This window comes from Panthera onca, chromosome A3 (genome assembly GCF_046562875.1).
Source record: "Panthera onca isolate mPanOnc1 chromosome A3, mPanOnc1 haplotype 2, whole genome shotgun sequence".
In the NCBI taxonomy this organism is placed as follows: Eukaryota; Metazoa; Chordata; class Mammalia; order Carnivora; family Felidae; genus Panthera; species Panthera onca.
Genome location: NC_138341.1, coordinates 101,117,890 through 101,137,556, shown reverse-complemented (window position 1 = coordinate 101,137,556; position 19,667 = coordinate 101,117,890). Strand labels below are relative to the sequence as shown.

The 19,667-nt window shown below is 34.7% G+C and overlaps 1 protein-coding gene across 2 annotated transcripts in view; it reads right to left on the bottom strand.

The window, feature by feature from the left end:
• ESF1 (ESF1 nucleolar pre-rRNA processing protein) overlaps positions 1–19,667 on the bottom strand; it is a 63,749-nt gene that overhangs the window by 43,979 nt on the left and 103 nt on the right. The window contains exons 1-8 of one of the 2 annotated variants that reach the window (XM_078444279.2): positions 19,436–19,666; positions 17,693–18,369; positions 13,290–13,684; positions 12,381–12,494; positions 9,610–9,710; positions 8,430–8,582; positions 6,173–6,287; positions 4,392–4,539 (exon numbers count right to left, since the gene is read on the bottom strand). In XM_078444279.2, the coding sequence (XP_078300405.2) occupies positions 4,392–4,539; positions 6,173–6,287; positions 8,430–8,582; positions 9,610–9,710; positions 12,381–12,494; positions 13,290–13,684; positions 17,693–18,326 (1,660 nt within the window). In that variant the 5' untranslated portion in view covers positions 18,327–18,369; positions 19,436–19,666. Of the gene's footprint in view, positions 1–4,391; positions 4,540–6,172; positions 6,288–8,429; positions 8,583–9,609; positions 9,711–12,380; positions 12,495–13,289; positions 13,685–17,692; positions 18,370–19,435; position 19,667 lie in introns of those variants that run through there. The other variant, XM_078444278.2, reaches the window with a different exon arrangement.

The following is a 19,667-nucleotide window of genomic DNA, read 5'->3' as shown; positions in this document are numbered from 1 at the left end:
GTTCTCTCAAACCAATCAAAGAAACCTATTAACATTCTTCACAAATATACATGTTCTCTTCTTTCCTTTAACTTAGAGCAGCTAGTGAAGAAAAACTATTCCAGAATTATCAGAAAGTGATAAATGACCATACAGGCATGTGGATAAAAAGAATCTATAGACAAATCAGTATGTATATGAGAGAAAGACAGGCTATTTGAAAAAGGACTTGGTTGTTCTGATCATACTAGAAATAAAATGGTCACTCAATCTGGAGTTGAGTTTGAAATGCCAAAAATTAATAAGCAACAGTCACTGAAGCCTGAAAAAAATGAGAAGGCTTTTATGCCCAACATAACTACCCTTGCAAATCATACTTTTTCAGAGACTATTAAATACCTGAGAAATTATGTGGTTTTATTAATATGAGATGTCTGAACAAAGAAACTAGGATGACTTTTCCATTCCATGTGTGGAGTACAATTCACGTTATGAAAAACTTAGAAAAATAATGCAGTATCTTCAGTAGTCTAAAAAATGATAGGCCAATCATAGGATCTCAGAAAGTTAGTTTAATGGTCCTATGATAATACTAAAAAGAATTTTATGGCACAAAAACAGACACAACAGAACAAAGAACCCAGAAATGGACCCATAAACGTATGGCCAACTAATCTTTGACAAAGCAGGAAAGATATCCAATGGAATAAAGACAGTTTCTTCAGCAAGTGGTGCTGGGAAAACTGGACAGAGACATACAGAACAATGTACCTGGATCACTTTCTTACACCATACACAAAAATAAACCCAAAATGGATGAAAGACCTAAAGGTAAGACAGGAAGCCATCAAAATCCTCGAGAAGAAAGCAGGCAAAAACCTCTTTGATCTTGGCCGCAGCAACTTCTTACTCAACATGTCTCCGGAGGCAAGGGAAACAAAAGCAAAAATGAACTACTGGGACCTCATCAAAATAAAAAGCTTCTGCACAGCGAAGGAAACAATCAGCAAAACTAAAAGGCAACTGACAGAATGGGAGAAGATATTTGCAAACGACGTATCAGATAAAGGGTTAGTATCCAAAATCTATAAAGAACTTACCAAACTCAACACCCAAGAAACAAATAATCCAGTGAAGAAATGGGAAAAAGACATGAATAGACACTTCTCTAAAGAAGACATCCAGATGGCCAACTGACACATGAAAAAAATGCTCAACGTCACTCATCATCAGGGAAATACAAACCAAAACCACAATGAGATACCACCTCATTCCTGTCAGAAAGGCTAACATGAACAACTCAGGCAACAATAGATGTTAGCGAGGATGCAATTCTGCATGAAAACTGGTGCAGCCACTCTGCAAAACAATGTAGAGGTTCCTCAAAAAATTAAAAATAGAGCTTCCCTAGGACCTAGCAATTGCACTACTAGATATTCATCCAAGGAATACAGGTATGCTGTTTCAAAGAGACACATGCATCCCAATGTTTATAGCAGCACTATCGACAATAGCCAAAGTATGGAAAGAGCCCAAATATCCATCGACTGATGGATGAATAAAGATACGGTATATATATACAATGGAATTCTACTTGGTGATAAGAAACAATGAAATCTTGCCATTTGAAACAATGCGATGGAACTAGAATGTATTATGCTAAGTGAAGTAAGTCAGAGAAAGACAAATATCATGATTTCACTCATATGTGGAATTTAAGAAACGAAACAGATGAATATAGGGGAAGGGGAGCAAAAACAGATAAGATAAAAGCAGAGTGGGGGGAGACAAACCATGAGAGACCCTTAAATACAGAGCACAAATTGAGGGTTGCTGGTGGAGTGTTGGGAATGGGTGATGAGCATTAAGGAAGGCACTTGTTGGGATGAGCACTGGGTGTTATATGTAAGTGATGAATCACTAAATTCTATTCCTGAAATCATTATTACAGTACATACTAACTAACTTGGATTTAAATAAAAAATAAATTAGATAAATTAAAAAAAAAAAAACAGAAAAGAAAAAAGGAAAAAAAAGGAAAAAAAAAAGTGTGAACCATAATGTAAACAATGGACTTTTCGGTGATACTGATATATCAGTGTAGGTTCCTCATTTGTAACAAACATGCCACCTCGGTTAGGGATGTTGATAATGAGGCAGGCTGTGTGTATCCATGTGTTAGGAGGGTGGGCAGAGGGATGTGGGAACAATGTATTTTCAGCTCATTTCTGCTGTGAACTCAAAACTGTTGTAAAAAATATAGTCTATTAAAACAGAAGAAAAGAAAGGCTCAAAAAAAAAAACCAAAAAACTGGAGTAATGTAGTCCCAGAATGACCAGAGTAAATGAAAGTTCTCTCTGATTAGATACTCTCATCTCAACTATCAAATTAGCACACAAGGTTAACAACATATACAAGGAAACAAAAATAATAGAAATGAACCCAAAAAGACTTAAAATACTGAAATCATCAGATACAGACTGTAAGAAGATACTTAACTCAGTTTATGGAAGTGTTGAAAATATCTGCAATGAACAGAAAATTATATAAAGTGGTATTGCTGTTTTGAAAAATGGCCAAAGAGGACTTTTGGAAGTCTATCAACAGATTCAACACCACTGAAAAGCAAATTAGGAACTGGAAGATAGGTCAGAAGAAAACACCCAGAATGCAGCACAGAGAGATGATAGATCAAGAAATATACAAGAGTAGCAACATGGAAATTACAGTGAAAATATCTTATATACATACATATATATACGTGTGTGCGTGTGTGTGTGTCCACACACACATAATTAGAGTTCCAGAAAGAGAGGGAAGAAGAAATGTGTGACTAGACAATGGTTGAGAAATTTCCAAAAGGGATCGAAGATACCATGCCACAAATGCAAGAAATCCAATAAACCCGAAGCACACAAATAAATCTGTTAGTTCACAGTAAAACTGAAGACAAAAAAAAAAAAAAAAAAAAAAAAGGACAAAAAAACTTTAAAAGTAGTCAAAGAAAAAAGAAATCCAGGAATCTAGATAACCTTCAAAAGACTGAAAAAAAGTAGTCACGAAAAAAATTCTAGACAATCTTCAAAACACTGAAAATGTCAGACAGGTGATTTCTCAAAAACGAGGAAACTACAAGTCAGTAGGATATTATCATTATCATTAGTGTGGGGATGGAGAGGACTTCCTAGAAGTTTTTTTTTTTTTTTACCTAGTGAAAGTATCTTTCTCAAATGAAAGCCAAACAAGGATATTTTTTTTACTAAAACTCAAGAGAGTTTTACACCAGCAAACACTACCAGAACTTATCAGGGATATATTTAAGACAGAAGGAAAATGGTCCTCAGAAGTATGACATTTAGAAAAGAATAAAGAGCAAAAAAAAGTGAAGAAAATGTGGGTAAAATGAAATAGGGCAGTTTAAATATCAATATCCCGTGGAACTTATAAAAAAAGAGGATAACAAAACAGAGGATAACATGAAAGTCGTTTTAAGATTCTCTGTATTATCTAAGAGGGTAAAAATATTAATTACCATTAGGCCTTAATAAATTAAGAATGCAAGTCACAATTTCTAGAACAATCACTAAACGAACTGAAACAGTCTACTTTCCAAACTAGTTGAGGAGAAAATGGAATACAAAAAATAATCAATCCAAAAGTAACTCTTAATATTAAAAAAGGGGGCATTATAGAGCATTTTACTAGTTTGTTAAGAGACTACAAAACTATGTGAATTAGGACAAGTCTAAAAGGCCAGGCTTTAGGCACCTGGGTGGCTCAGCCACTTGAGCATCCAAATCTTGATTTTGGGCTCAGGTCATGATTCCAGGGTCATGGGGTTGAGCCACCCATTGGGCTCCACATTGAATGTGGAACCTGCTTGGGATTCTCTCTCACCCCTTCTGCCCCTCTCCTCGGCTCACGTACGCTCTCTTTAAAAAAAAAAAAAAAAATTAAAATTAAAAGAATTAGAAGGTCAGGCTTTTTTTGTTTGGTATAAGCTGTGGGGGAGGGGCAGAAAAAGTGGGGGGAACAGAGGATCCAAAGCAGGCTCCATGCTGACAGCCGAGAGAGCCCGATGCAGGGCTCGAACCTACAAACAGTGAGATCATGACCTGAGCTGAAGTTGGACACTCAACCGACTGAGCCACCCAAGCGACCCTGTTTGGTAAAAGTTTTAAACAAAATGTTTGTGGTTAAAGAAATTCAGGCCAAAAAAATACTTCTAAAAAGTTTCAAATATTATCCATAGGTGTATATAATACTGTACACTTGAGTATGCTTTGCAGGCAGCCTAAGAATTAGCTTGGCACTCCCTTTAAGCTACTGCCAAAGACGTATTTCCACTAATAAGCCTAGATTAGGGATCTAAATGCTTGCGAACATAGAACACCAAAAGACTAACAAGTACCTTGTAGCTCCTCTTCTATCTCCTCTTCATCTTCACTAGAGGAAGCTAAGTAAGCTTGAAAATCCATGTCCAAAAGCTCTTCCTTTTTAAACTTCCTGTTGAGTGTTGTAATTCTTTCATGATCAGTCTCATCCCAAGTGATTTCCACCTTCACCAATAAGAATAAAAAAGTATCAGAATATTTGTCATTAATGTGGATGTTTAACAATATTTAAAAGGTTAAGACATGTTAAAGCAAATCATAAATGACATGCTTAATAAAAACTATTTTATTTATGAAAGAGGAACCATTTTCATCAATCTATGTTCTTCTATCTCTCTGCTATATGCAAGGTACTCTATTATTAGGAGTAAAAATTCATCGGTGTGTTAATTAATTGTAGGGAAAAGAAATAAAACACATTAGTGAAAACGTTACATTATTATGAACCAACAAAACATGTTTTTCACCTGGAGTTCTAAGTATTTCAGGAGGGCTACAAACTATGTGAAATCTATTAAAGCTTTCAACACAATTTCAATAGGGTCCTTTTTCCAAAAAAAGATTAAGAGCCACTGATAAGAAATGTATCTACTGGTTGGAAGTGCAGTAAACCCCACGATACAGAAATTCATCTATAACATGATTAATCTGTTGATTGGCTCCTGCCCTCTATGCTGCCGCTATTCTCAGATGGGGTCTTGTCAGATGTTTTAACTTCATTATAAGTTAATGAATTATAAGGGTGGGTCCCCTATGTTTTGTTTTGTTTTGTTTTCTCCTCAGACTAATCTCCCCAGATCAGGACAACAAAATGGGCACCAGTTAACCAAAGGATCCCTAAGATAACTGTCACTAGCTTAGAAGCTCTAACTAGTCACAGGATTCAGAATTACCCCTATTCAGAAAATTTCCCTGAGATGATAACCATAAAACTGCTGCTGGAACTGGTACAGATGTGGATGGTACCCTAGGAATTCCAGAAAAGCTGTCTGGACAGTCTTGCCTTGGTCATTTTTCAGTCTTGAAAAGAAACCAACCCTACATTTTACGTTACTGAATCTTTTAAACTACACTTATCACAATGGTGGGGTTTTACCATACTCAGTAACTCATCAAGGTTACATAGTGCCCATCATAGCATGTGGAAGACAGATACAATAGGTCTCTCTACCATCAGCCTGTCCTCAGAAGAGCACAGTGGTCTGTCACAGAAAAGGCAATGGGAAGACTGGGTAGTTGCTGCAGAGTCTGTGGGTAGAAGGTTTATGGGGGGAAAGAAGAGAGAAGGTAGGCAGCTAAGTAACAAACTAATTCAATAAAAATCTTCTGGCCGTTCATTATTAAGCATTAATGTGACATCTAGGAGTCCTGAATTACTTTACTTAAATTGTTTTTATAATTTTGGATCATATCCGCAGAAAAAATGTGTTTCTATTTAAAATTTCTACTGGTTTTAACTGTGATTTGAAATAATCTGTTACCTCCTTCTCCTTACTCTGTAGGGTATTAATAACTGACATATAACTTATTAAAGAATCTAGTTGAATAAGAATGTACGGGAAAGACAGAGGAGATAAACATTTGCGGGTAAATGACTCAAGCTTAAAGGCATAAGAAAAATTTGAAAATAGGTTCAAACAAATAAAAATGCAAATATACTTGTGTTTCCCTTCTACTTGTATTTGTGCATTAAAATTTTGAATACTTTCCATTTTCAAAGATGTTATAAGTAAATAATACATAAAATCTTTTCTTAAAGCAAGAATCCAGCTATACACTTTTAACAGTTAAGAAATACCGTTGAGGTTCCCATCGCAGCAGATGTGAAATATTTTGGTTTATATGCTGTTAAATCCACTTCTGAGGCTATGTCCTTGGGCTCATCATCAAAGGTAATATCATCTGGTATAAACCTAAGAAACAAAAAATAAATTTATTTAAACATATGCTGTAGTGATAAACAACCAGAGTTTAGATTCTCCCCTAATTAGTTCTAGTTTATACATACATACCATAAAAAAGTTTCTATAAAACACACATGTAGATGAGGCAAACAATGTTAGAAATGACCTTGGCGCAAAATTTCTGAAATTCATAAACCATAAATCTGTAATTCCACTAAATTTGAATGAACTCTGTAGGTAGAAACCCTGCATTAGGAATCAGTTAATATGAATCAGGTGCAAACACACATGCCCCCCCCCCCCCCCCCCCCCCGCCCCCCATGTGTCAAAACGACCTAGACTCCTGATGGCACAGTCTTGGCTTGTATATGGTATTTTGAAGATCAAATAGAACTAGTAATGGATAAGTGTTCTAAATATAAAGTATCAGACACAGAAGGTGTCAGTGAAAATAAGGAATAAGCTTAAAATTAAGCTAAAAAATCTTCACAATATTATCTTACAATATTTTTTCATAAATAATTAGCTACTAAGTGTAAATGTAATTGTCTGACAATGCTTAGGCATCAGGCTAAAGAATAGGGGGGGAAAGCATAGTTAAATAACCCATGGTTAATATATTTAGGTTTTGTAATTTATATAGATTTTGTTCCATACACAAAAAAGCATATGCTCTGTAATCCACTAAAAATTATTTGTTGGTAGAGAAACAGATAATTAAGGTTCACTAGGTCTACACAGTATCCTCCTCCAGCTACACTTTTGCAGATTTAGTAGAAGAGAAATAGGTATCTGAAATCAATATTTTTAAGTGTTATTAATGTGCATGCATTTATATTTTTGGGCAGGTGAAAAAAAGTTTCTCTAGATAATTGGACAGTAGCAGAAAACTCAATTTTCTTTTCTGATGCATGCTTAACAAAATAAAACAGGGAATGTAAATTTTTTCCATGGTCACTGATCTTATTTTCTAGGCCTGCCAGACCTTATTCTAACATAGTATGGAAATGTCCCCAAACAGAACTAGAAAGAACAAAATGATCCCGAAAACAACATGTTAACATGAATTCGTAACATCCAAAGAGTTTGATATTCTAACAAATGTTTGGTAACTACTATTTAAACATTCAGAACAAGTACCTCCAACTGAAACTCTTAACATAAAAGAGAATTCGGAAACACTTGTCTGATGAGATAAGCCCTTTGTGTTAAATATGCAAACATACTAAAATTTTATTCCAAATTATCAATTCAAAAATTTTTATTTGTTTTTCTACCAGTCGGAATGCTTTCAAAGTATGAAAGCCACAGACTATGAATGATGCATTTTTTTTCGGAAATATTTCATTTTGAGAACAAAGCCTCTCACAAACCTGGATACAGAGAACTGATTTCTATTCAAAGTGTCATAGTAAAATGGTGTATTGGGTTCAAAAGGACTAGGCTAATGATAAAATGGTACAGTAGTTTAGTTTCCTGTTTCCTCAGAACTGACATTTACAACCACCTAAGGGTTTTCAGCTCTGGGTCAGTGAAGCCTGTGCACGTGGTGAAAGTGCTGAAGTCCAAAGACAATGCCGGCAACACCATTCATTCATTGAACAGCATTTATGGCGGCATTGTCCAATGAAACTTTCTGTGATGACGGCAATCTGCTCTATCCAACATATGGTCTGCCCTATATCTGCTCTGCATTAAGTACTTTACATATGTCTAATGACTAAGCAAATGAATGATTTTAAAATTTTTAAAAATTTTAAATAGTCAGATGTGACTAGTGGCTACTGTATTAGACAGCACAGATGTAGAGGTACCAGTTTATTAGCAAATTCCTCTGCCCCTACCTCAATGCTTTTTTTTTTTAAGTTAATTCACCTGGTTCCTAGTTCTAAAAGAGAGTTGCAAAGAAATATCACTACGTATAACTAAAAACATAGCCAGTATGTTTGAAATTCAGGATATAAATGCGGGGTGACTCATACATAATAGTTTAGCATTTCCTTGTTATAGTTTTCTTTAAGAGTGATGCTCCACAGGAGCAAAAAATCCTCTTTCACAACATGAAACAACATAAAATACTAGGAGTCTACTATTTTACTTCTTATAATCACATGTGCTACAAGATAAAATTGGTAAGACATACTGGATTACCTTAGATCTATGAATGAACAACTACTTTCAAATTCCAGGCCGTCACAATCCTCATAAATTTTGCCAGCTGTTTCAGGGGAATCACAGTCTACTACTGCATAATAGTACTTGAGTCGTTTGAATTGATAATCTCTCAGTTTTTCTCTAGAAGTCCTAAAAGGTAGAAAACTCATTAAGCTTAGAACACAAATACCAATCTTCCTTTAAAAAATGAATGTAAATGTTTCAAAAAATTGTTTCATCCCAATCTATCTTTCTTTCATGACTCTGCCTTTATGGGCATTAATACTTAGGCTCATTTTATTATTTTGACAAGGCACAGACTAGGTATTTTGATTGAAAATTAGTATCTAGAAGAGTGTAAGAATTACATGTGGTTACCTAGAGTTTAACTCTTGAATAGTCATTTTTTTTATTTTGCTACCACATATAACCGCTCAAGTAAAACTGCTGAACAAGTTTATAATATTAAATGTATTATATTAATATATTAACAATAATATAATTAATGATAATTAATAATTAAAGATAATATTAATAATTAAACATATTACAAACTATGCTAGGAAAGCATTAGTTCTAAGTACAAAGAAATTCCTGATCTGGTAAAATGTTTATTTCAGATTTATGTGTTGTCAAGTCTAAATGGTTGTAAGTTTAATTTCATTTAACATATTGAAACTCTTCATTGGCTCTCTTCTGCCCCCAATCTTGTCAATTACCATTTTTATTACATGCACATAGCTCCACCTAGTGGTTTAAAAATTACCTTAAATTCTTTTTCAATAATACATTATGATGATAAAACAATGTTATCACTATTTTTTTATTTAATCCTCAAATTTACAAAAACTGTATATTTTGAAGACAAATAGGGTTTCAATGCCACTATTATGGAAAGCAACATCTCAGGAAAAAAACAAAACTTATTCAGAGCAATGAGGCTGAGAAATGTTTTTCAAAACTGCAGTAATTTGTGAATACTGAAATGTAAATATACACACAAAATGTTGTTGGAATAGTGTGCCACTTCTGACAGACTTTAATCTGCTTTTGCAACCTGTTTTAACGATGAATGGCAGGCAGAGCATAAACTTTAGTTCCATTACAGTGACCACAATTCTGAGTTAGTGACATGAACTTATGAGATTTAATTTTATTTTCTATAATGGCTTAATACCAGTCCTTTTCAGGGGCATCTTCAGGTATACTTAATAACTCTACTGGTCCTTGAACTTGCTCTTCCTTCATCCTCTCCTTTCCAAATTCTGAAGGATATATCTAAACACACACACACACACACACAAAAAAAAAATAAGATAAGATCAATATATTCTTTACTTACAATATCCGGAACTCCAAGAATTACAACTGAACTCAATGAAAACAGCAAGAATGACTCACTTCCAAACCTACTACGGAAAGCTAAAACATTCTGAGGAATCTCCTTAAAAATAGTTGTTTTGGTTGGAATGAAACAGATGTGGAACTTGAGAACAAAAACAGAGTGTCTCCTGCATACATCAACTAGGACAAGATGGTTCTGGAATCCAAGGGAAAAATAAAAGCAAAACAAGAGTCTAGGCACTCAAGGAACTCAATGTAAACACACACATGAGAAATGACTGTTGACGCAAAATACACAAAAATGATTACTGAAGGACATAAAACATACGTAATAAAAAATAATTTTGTAATACTCAATTTATCTTTTAAGTCATATCATTTATCCAATATCCATTATCCAATGCTTTAAGAAATCCTTTAAATAGAGGGGCTCCTGGGTGGCTCAGTCTGACTTTGGTTCAGGTCATGATCTCACAGTTCGTGGGTTTGGGTCCAATGTTGGGCTATGCTGACAACTTGGGGAGCCTGGAGCCTGCTTCAGATTCTGTGTTTCCTTCTCTCTCTGCCCCTACTCTCCCCCCGCCCCAAAATAAATAAACTTAAAAAAAAATTAAGAAATCCTTTAAATATAACTGAAAGTTATCACATAGTTTAGATACAATCTTGGTATAAAAAAAGGATTCACCCTCATTGGGATCTGACACTATTTTTTTTTTTAAGTTTATTTATTTATTTTGAGAGAGGGAGTGTGTGTGTGAGCATGAATGGGGGAGGAACAGGGAGAGAGAGGGAGAGGGAGAGGGAGAGAGAGAGAGAGAGAGAGAGAGAGAGAAAATCCCAAGCAGGCTCCATGCTGTCAGGGCAGAGCCCAATGTGGGGCTCAAACTCAAAGAACTGTGAGATCATGACCTGAGCTGAAACCAAGAGTTGGACATTTAACCCACTGAGCTACCCAGGCAACCCAGGATTTGGTATTTTTGTATATTGGCTACTTTTGAGAGTCAAGAAATATAACTGTATTAATTTGTCTTGTTTGGATACTACTGGGCTTAATATATATGTTAACTAAAACTATTTTTTTCAATTCTGTGCAATATGCAATTTATCAAATAGGGGATTTGAGTTTTTCCTATTAGTGTGAGTGGCAACAATAGGTTTTCACGTAGAAGTTTTAAATATATATGTAGTCACATCTGTTGATTCCTTTTCCCGTTTCTAAGTCTAGAAATTCCTAATACCCATTTCCTGAAACACAGATTTAATAAAAACACAATTCCATTTTATTCTGTTTCTGGGGTTTGATTTTTTAAGTTTTTCCCATACTTTATCTAGAGTTTATTTTGGGCTATTATGAGGTAAAGATCTGAAATAAGCTCTTCATATAAAGACTCATCCACTTGTTCTAATATCAGGTATTCAAACTTATTTTGGTCTAAATTATAATATAAACTCTTCTATTTATCTATTCCATTCCATCTATTTGTCCCTCTATTTTTACCCAAACTTGTTAACTCACACAGCAATATAAAAGATTTAGATGTTGTACCTGACAGAATCCTTTTATACTGGTGTATTTTCCCAAAAATGTATTAGTCATTCTCACTGTTTATTCTTTTAGATGATTACTGGTATCCTTTTTCTTTACTTTCATTTGAACTGAGATTATGGCTGAAACTACACTAAACCTATAGAACTGACATCTTTAAATATTTAAACAGAATTATAATTTAGAGCTGTTTCAGGCACTACACTAAATACTAAGTGTGAGTTTCTTTTCATTTCATCCTTACAACTACCCTAGGAAATGCTATTTTTGTATCCACTGCCAGATGAGAGAACACATCTGAGAGATTAATAAAATGCCCAAAATCACATGCCATGTATCAGAATCAAGATTTGTATTTTTTTTTAAATGTTTATTTATTTTGAGACAGCATGAGCAGGGGAGGGGCAGAAAGAGAAGGAGAGAGGGAGTCCCAAGCAGGTTCAAGCCTGAGGCAGGGCTGGTTCCCACAAACTATGAGATTATGACCTGAGCTGAAATCAGGAGTTGGATACTTAACTGATTGAGCCACCTAGGTGCCCCCAGAATCAAGATCTGCCTGCAGTCTGTCATACAACAAAGCCTAGATTCTTAACCATTATGCTTGCTCTCCAGAAATATGGTATCTCAAAATTTAAGTTTTTCAAATTTACCAGTGTTACCATTTCACATATGTCACATATGTTTAAGGGAATTCTCAAGGATTTTGTGTTTCTGCTGTTAGTAAAAATAGATTTTTTTTTTCTTAATTGGTTAAGAATTGAAGAATGCAATTAAAAAATATTTATTTTATACTCTGTCCCTTTATTGAGCTTTATATATTGTAATAGCTTTCCAATTGATCTCTTTGGGTTTTTAAATTACGTACAATCACCTAACCCATCAATAGCAATAATTTTACTCCTTCCTTTTACATTTGTTATACTGGTTTCATGCCTAACTACAGTGGACAACTGCCAGATTATTTTCTTTAAAAGGAAAAGTATGACTTAAAAAAAAAAAAAAAAGATGAGATTCAAAATGTTTAGAAGTATTTACTTCAAAATGAAATCAATTCTCACCTTTACAGAAAATATAACACCTCCTTTAGGTTTAAATGAATTAAACAAAGCCAGCAAATCTTTTGCCTTTAATCTGTCCCAGTCCATGTTGCAAACAGCTAATCGACGTGTAATCTATGAAATGAGAAAAATTAAATATTACATAACCTCTATCATTCCCAACACTTATAAAATATACAAAAAACGTAATGCTTTCTTTCCCCCAAAATTCTGACATCATCAATAGAAGTATTTATAAGAGAAAACTTTGGTCCTGAGAAACTTAACAGAAGACCATGGGGGAGAGGAAGTGGGAAAAAAAAAAAGTCACAGAGAGGGAGGAAGGCAAACCATAAGAGACTCTTAAATACTGAGAACAAACTGAGGGTTGATGGGGCGGGGGGAGGGAGAGGGTAAAGTGGGTGATGGGCATCGAGAAGGGCACCTGTTGGGATGAGCACTGGGTGTTGTATGGAAACCAATTTGACAATAAATTATATTTAATATAAAAAAATAAATAAAAATAAAGATGATATTTAAAAAAAGAAAAAGAAAACTTTGGTTGAGTCACACATGATAAAACTGTCAACAGATAAACACTTTCTCTTATATGGTTTTTAGTTCTTGAATCAGAATACGATAATCAGCTGATTTTTTAATAACCAAGTTTGTTAAGCTATTTTGCTTCCCATGCATGAGCATGGAGGTTAAGTAGATTACCCTATAGCATTTCTAATAGGTGCAGTAGAAACTGAAATAAAAACTACCAGCTAAAACAATCAATTCCATATCAAGAAGTTTTAATGAGAATCATCATTAAGAGTATTTACCAATAAATCTTTTCCCAATTTAATGACATCAATTCTACCATTCATAAAAGCTACTTGTACTGTGCTCATCACATATAATGTTATTTATTCAAAAGTTCACCTCATCAGCCCGAGGAGCATCTTTATCTAATTCTCTCCAAGCATGCTCAAAACCAGAGTCCTCTGGCAGTAAATCTGCCATATCTTCTTCATCTTCAGAACTAGTTTCTATATTTCCTTTACCCCTTGCAAGATCAGGACCACTGTCACTTTCATCATCATTCTCACTCTCCTCATCTTCATCCTCCTCCTCATCATTTTCATTTCCATCAACATCATCATCATCATCATCATCATCAGCTGAACTTCTACCAATGCCTTTAATTTCATCTTCAGATTCTTCATCACCTATTTCACTAGCACTTTCTGATTCTTCCTCCAGAGCATCTTTGTCAAACCTCTTACCACCTGTCGAGTTTTCATAACCATCACTGTCTCTTGCCATTAGCGAAACCACTGCAAAAAACATTAAAGGAGGGAGAAATTAAGAAAATGTAAACACAATTAAATTCAAATCACGTTATTCTGACCTCAAATCTAGTAAAAGTAATTTCTATGAAAGAGACTTAAAAAACAAACAAACCCTAAATTCAACAAAAGTTCATGCCTAATTTACTTGATAGAAATTTTGATATGTACCCAGATCACTTTGTTAACTAATAGCAATACCATGAAGAGTGAAAGATTGTTTTTACTTATATTGATTTTTTTTTTTAACCCTCATAACTCTGAAAAACCTCATTTTCTAGTTCTAAAGCAATTTATATGATTCTTTCTACTATGGGTATGTGTATGTTGATATACAGTATCTCACACATTATATTCATCTTTAAGTTGGAGCTTATGTTTCTGCTTAAAGCTCTATTTGGAGAAATAAAAAAAAATATTAAAAGCTTAATGCTTAGAATGAAATTCAAAGTTAGTTTTTCCCTTGGTCCTATAATCTGATAATAGTTATTCATTGACCTAGTATTTACTACTTACTTTACTAGGTAAATAAAAGGCATTGAACTCAGGAAAAGAAAAAGGGAGATGGCTTGTAACATGATCCTATGCTCCTGATGGTTCATAAGCCAAAAGAAATTGTTTATTGAATAATGAAGCTTTATTCTAAGGTAACACAGAAGAGACATCTAAATTTGCCTGCAGAGAGGTATTTAAGACAGGCTTCACAAAGATACCATTTGATATGAGACTAAATGAAAGAGTTCTGCTAGGAGGAAAAGAAATGGGCTTCTATTTTAGTACCACAAGAGAGTGTGGGACCATAAAAAATAACTAGCCAGTAGATGTGAAAAAGCCAAAAAAAGGAATTATCATAAGTTCTGCATAAGAGATCAAAAAACACCACAGCGGTGAAGGAGAGTTACTATGAGGCAAGCACCAGAATTCACTTTTAAGCAACGTGCTCAGAAATAACACCTCAGAGATCTACCTTTATCTAATACTGCAATTATTTCTCAAGCATCAGTCATTATTATGCCATTTTCATGATTTTTGCGTATCACTGATGTTTTTTCATCAGTGAAATTGAAATTTTTTTTAATTAAAAAAATTAGCTTTGTTCTAAGTATCTCTGAAGTCACAGATGTGATGTAGTGGTTATACTTTTTCTTAAATAAATATTTACTCCTAAATACATATCTATTAACATAAAAAACTTTGAGTATCTTGTTACATATGCCATGTTTTCCCGTATGACAATGGCACATACATCACACTTTGTGTGTGATTTGGGTTATATAATAAATCAATACACGAAAGACTTAAAAAAGATCTAGTATTTTAATATTTTTGATAATATCGAGTACATTCAGAGTACTGATTTATTTGCTCAGGGCCCACCAGGTATACAATACTAGATAATGTAGGATTATCTCTCTATTCCTGGATGGTACTGCTCTACAGTAACTGTAAACAGTACTTACCTTGCTACTTAAAAAAATGCTTTGTTACCCCCCCATTATAAAAGTAATGAATGCTCATTGGAAAAATATTAAGAAAATACAGTTTAATAAAGAAAATAAAAAGACTAGTAATTTTTCATGCAGAGATACCTGGATGGCTATTTTGGTACATAATTCCCTAAATCTGTTTTCTATGATGTATCCATTAATTTTTTTAAGTAGCTTGTCATACCATTATCACTATTTTGCAACTTATTTTTAAAGCTTCATATATCATAAACATTTGGATATATCACAATTTACTTAATCAATCCCCTGATTTATGCCAATTTTACATTTTAAAACAATGTTATAATGCATATTATTTGCACATATGCCCAATTAAAATAAGTTCTTAGGAGTACAAGTGCTGGGCATCAACATATCATAATGACACATAATACCAAACCATACCTCCTCACATCACCTGTACCTTGAAGCACTTAGAAAGACCCCTGCACATAGTAGTTGCTGGAATGATAACTGACAAATGAATAATGAACAAAAGATGGTTATATACAAAGTCACTATTCCTTACTTACACCTAATGCCTTTCTAGACTACAGAACTGATGTAAATTACTGGAAGAAACATGATGGGGTAGAAAGAAAGATTCAAAGACTTGAGTCGCAGGCCCAGTTCTGTGTATCCTAACATAAATCACTTTAGTCTTGTTTCCCAATTAATCTATCCTAATTTCTCAAGCTTAACTGAGAAATTTAATGGAGATATATAAAAAGATTCTATAAAATCAATCCAAAGGATTATATGGGTATGTTTTATTAATCCAATGCCCCAAATCAAGTGAAATTTCAAAGAGGCTAGACTAACTTATCTCACAAACTCAGCATCAAACAAATCTTGCTGCTGTTCCTATTCTGATCTTATTCTCCAATTTCAATAACCAAACTCCTATCCCTTCTCCCTACACCTCAGTTTGCTGCCTGGTTCCACTACAAACGAAATGACACCCCATCCTGACCTCCTACTCCCTATCTAGAATTCTATCTACTGCCTGATACCTCCTACCTTTCCAATATAATCTCAGCCTGTCAAGACCTCTCGGGCTCTTCCTGGATGCCTATCCTCCTTGGGTCTCGTAATCACAGCCAGCTTTGGGCTCATCCGAATACCAATTTTCAATTAACAACATCAACAACTGGCAACACCAACACTCAAAATTCCTTGCTGCTGGACGGGACACAAAATTTTAATAAGTAAACAAGTAGGCATGAACTAGAATCAGACATTTCTTAGTTCCAAACAACCACTTTTAGCTGTGTTATCCACTCACCCCTTTGGAGACTTTATTATCTAATCAAATGGGAATACTTATCTCTTCTGAACATACCCAACCATATCTTTGCTCAAAAAGTCCTTTCTATATAGAATGCTCTGGTCCCTCAATTTACTTTTTCCAAATCTGATGGTACTTCCCCTATCAATTTTTCTCTGGTTGCCATATCTTGAGCGACATCTTCCTCTGAATTCTCATAGCCCTCTGCTAAATCTTTTATACCACTTACCATTATTCTATCATATATTATGGACCTAATTTCTTCCACTTTAGATCTGTGGTGTCCAGTATGTACAAGCAGCCACATGTAGCAATTGAGTAATGTGGCTCATTCAAATTTTATACTTGAGATTAGTATGAAAACAGAATGTAAACTATATCATTAAACTTTTTTTAAGTTGATTACATCTTGAATGAACTTTTTGATGTGTTAGGTTAAATATTATGTTATTAAAAATGAATTTCACCTGTTTTTTTTACTTCTTAATGTGTCAACTAGAAAATTCAAAATTATACATTTTTTATTAGACAGTGCCGCTTTAGCTGATGCCACTGCAGAGTTTAGCAGGACGTTATTTACAAAAGAGGATCTGCAAAGGGCCAGGAAGGGCTGAAATCAAGGCCAAACTCCACTAACAAGCTCTGCACCCTGCAGGCGTGTTGTGTCTGCTCAGGGGAAATAAACCTAACTGCTTCACTCAAAGCTGCTGGCCCTTACCAAACTGTGAGCTCTGGGAGCTCTGCATGTCTAAAAGGGCGTAACTTTTTCTAATGTGCACAGACATCATATAAGCTAGTAGTAGGCCTAAGATGGGGGCCCATATCTTACTCATGTTTATCTGCCACAAGTTACTACAAGTAGCTGAATGAAGGATGAATGAGTACCCAACTCTACTAACCCTCTTCAGACACCTCTTCTTACTGTGGGATGACAACATATAACGCTTTATTTGGTTACAGAACATAGCTCTCACTAGTCCCCACCACAAATCACAATCATTGTGTAGCCTCAAGTTTTTCTCTCCTAGCAATTAATAACACAAAATAAAAAATTAATAATCATTACATGGTATTCTTTCTTTCATAGCTTTATCTCCCAAGTAAGCATTTGATCATTCTCATTATACTATAGAAATTCTTACTACACGTCTCCTTTTTAAAAAAATCAGTATAAAAATTAGTAATGTAACATCAAAGTATCTGTAATTCTTTCCAACAAACCTGATAGCATTTCTCTTCTTGTCTTAGAGTACTTGAGCTTGGGAGATTTCACAATTTCAGAGACGCCCAAGTCTACTTTTCCTTTGGGACATGAGTCTGTACTATGTTGAACAATGTTTTTTTTCCCTGTTGTACTTTTCTGTGTAAATTCTTCTCTGTTTTTCTTAGAACTTATTTTTGAATCTACCTTCTTAGATTTGCATGACTTTTCCATTTTCTGAATTCTGTCAGAGTTATCCAAATCATTTTTATCTCCAGAATCCTTTTGATTAATTTTTTTGCTTTCTTTCTTTTTCTCTTCAACTAGATTTTTTGATTCTATTTTGTTGTTAGTCTGGGGTTTTTTCTTCTTCCTTTTCTTTTGGTTCAATGCTTTATCATCTTCATAAGACAGATCTGAATCAGAATCTGAAAGGTCATAAAAACGCTTCAAGTCCTCTGTAGTGCTGTGGTTGATGGGGCGTCCTCTTTTATCCACAGCATAATTCAACTTGAACCTTTTGTCATGAAACATTGCTCGAAATCTCTTGTCAATTTTGACTTTTCGATCCTTTTCTGGCATTTCCCAAAATCTTGGGTCCTTTGTAACCCTCCTAAACCGCTGGTCACTCATTATTTCTTCTTTGGATGCCATTTTTAAATGTCTGACTGGACAAATGCTTTGAAGAAATCAAACACTAAAAAGCAAAACAGATGTTATAATAATGAAGGATTAGGAATACAAGATGCTTTGGGAAAAAATACTAATTCACAATATATTGTAAGTTAAACGTACATAAAGTTAACACATCCGATTTCATTTCCCAAACTTAATCTTAGTCACATGCAGAAAAGCAAAAACAATCAGAACATCCTCTTTTGATTACAGAGCATTCGGAGAAACAAATTTAAGGCAAAATCAAACAGAACTCCAGGGCTTTACAGAGGGAGGCAAAATGCTTACTAGCCAGTTGCACTCAGAGTTTGTACATTTCTTTTTATATACCTGTACTTGTTACAAGTTAAAAGCTGATGTAATCAAAAGTTTCCCAAGCCTCAGTTGGTCTCATTTGTTTCTTCACACTCTGGTCCCATTCTCTGTTAGTCTTCACCTCATGCTACTCTGGACAGCCCTTAATTCTACATGGCTAGTGTCCTAACAGATCCAAATCAGTTAGGTTTAGCTCACAAAGTTCCCTCTATAAATCCGAGCATCCTTCAAAAATCAGGTAAAGTTTCATCGCAGTTAATAAATTTCACTTCTTTCTATTTTTTCTTATTTTATAAGAACTAAGGCCCAAACAGGCTGATTCTCCTTGAAACATATTAGACTCTGTAGGTGTGGGAGAGATTAGTATTGTTCCCTTGAAAATAGTTCCTAATGGTTTAACATCTCAATTTGCTTTTGCAGAGCTAAGAGTCATTGATTATTAAGAACAAAAAAGAACTAATCAAACAGGGTAGTGCTTTGTTTTGAAAGTAAGGCTTATTTTTTTCCTTAAATTTGAAAACAACTTTTTATAACCAAAAAGAAAAAAAAATCACAGGTTTCAATGATGCATTTACACACTTAATCATTTAACCCTCTGAACAGGTGGGAACGGAATAGGTGTTTCATCTAGTTAGGTTTCATCTAGGTGTAAGTATTAATGTTTACGCTGAAAGCATTCGATAAACGTCAGATATTCAGGCAGAGAAGGGCGACCTGACGTCACCTTCTGACCCCCACCTTCATTTCCATAGCCCACTCTCCCCTGTACCCACCCTCTAACGCGGAGAACACCAGGGTGGTCCCAGAATGACGATCTCCTACCCAACCTTAAACCTCAGGGCACAGCTACGGACTGAGGTGCCTCAAAAGGACCCTGGGGAGGATCAAGGAAGTCTGAAAAACGAGACCAGAATGGCAAGGGAAAAAGGGGTAACCCCCCGTGAATCCTAAGGAGACCCTGTCAGAGATTAGTTCGGGATCCCCTGCAGCCCTTTCAGAAATCCA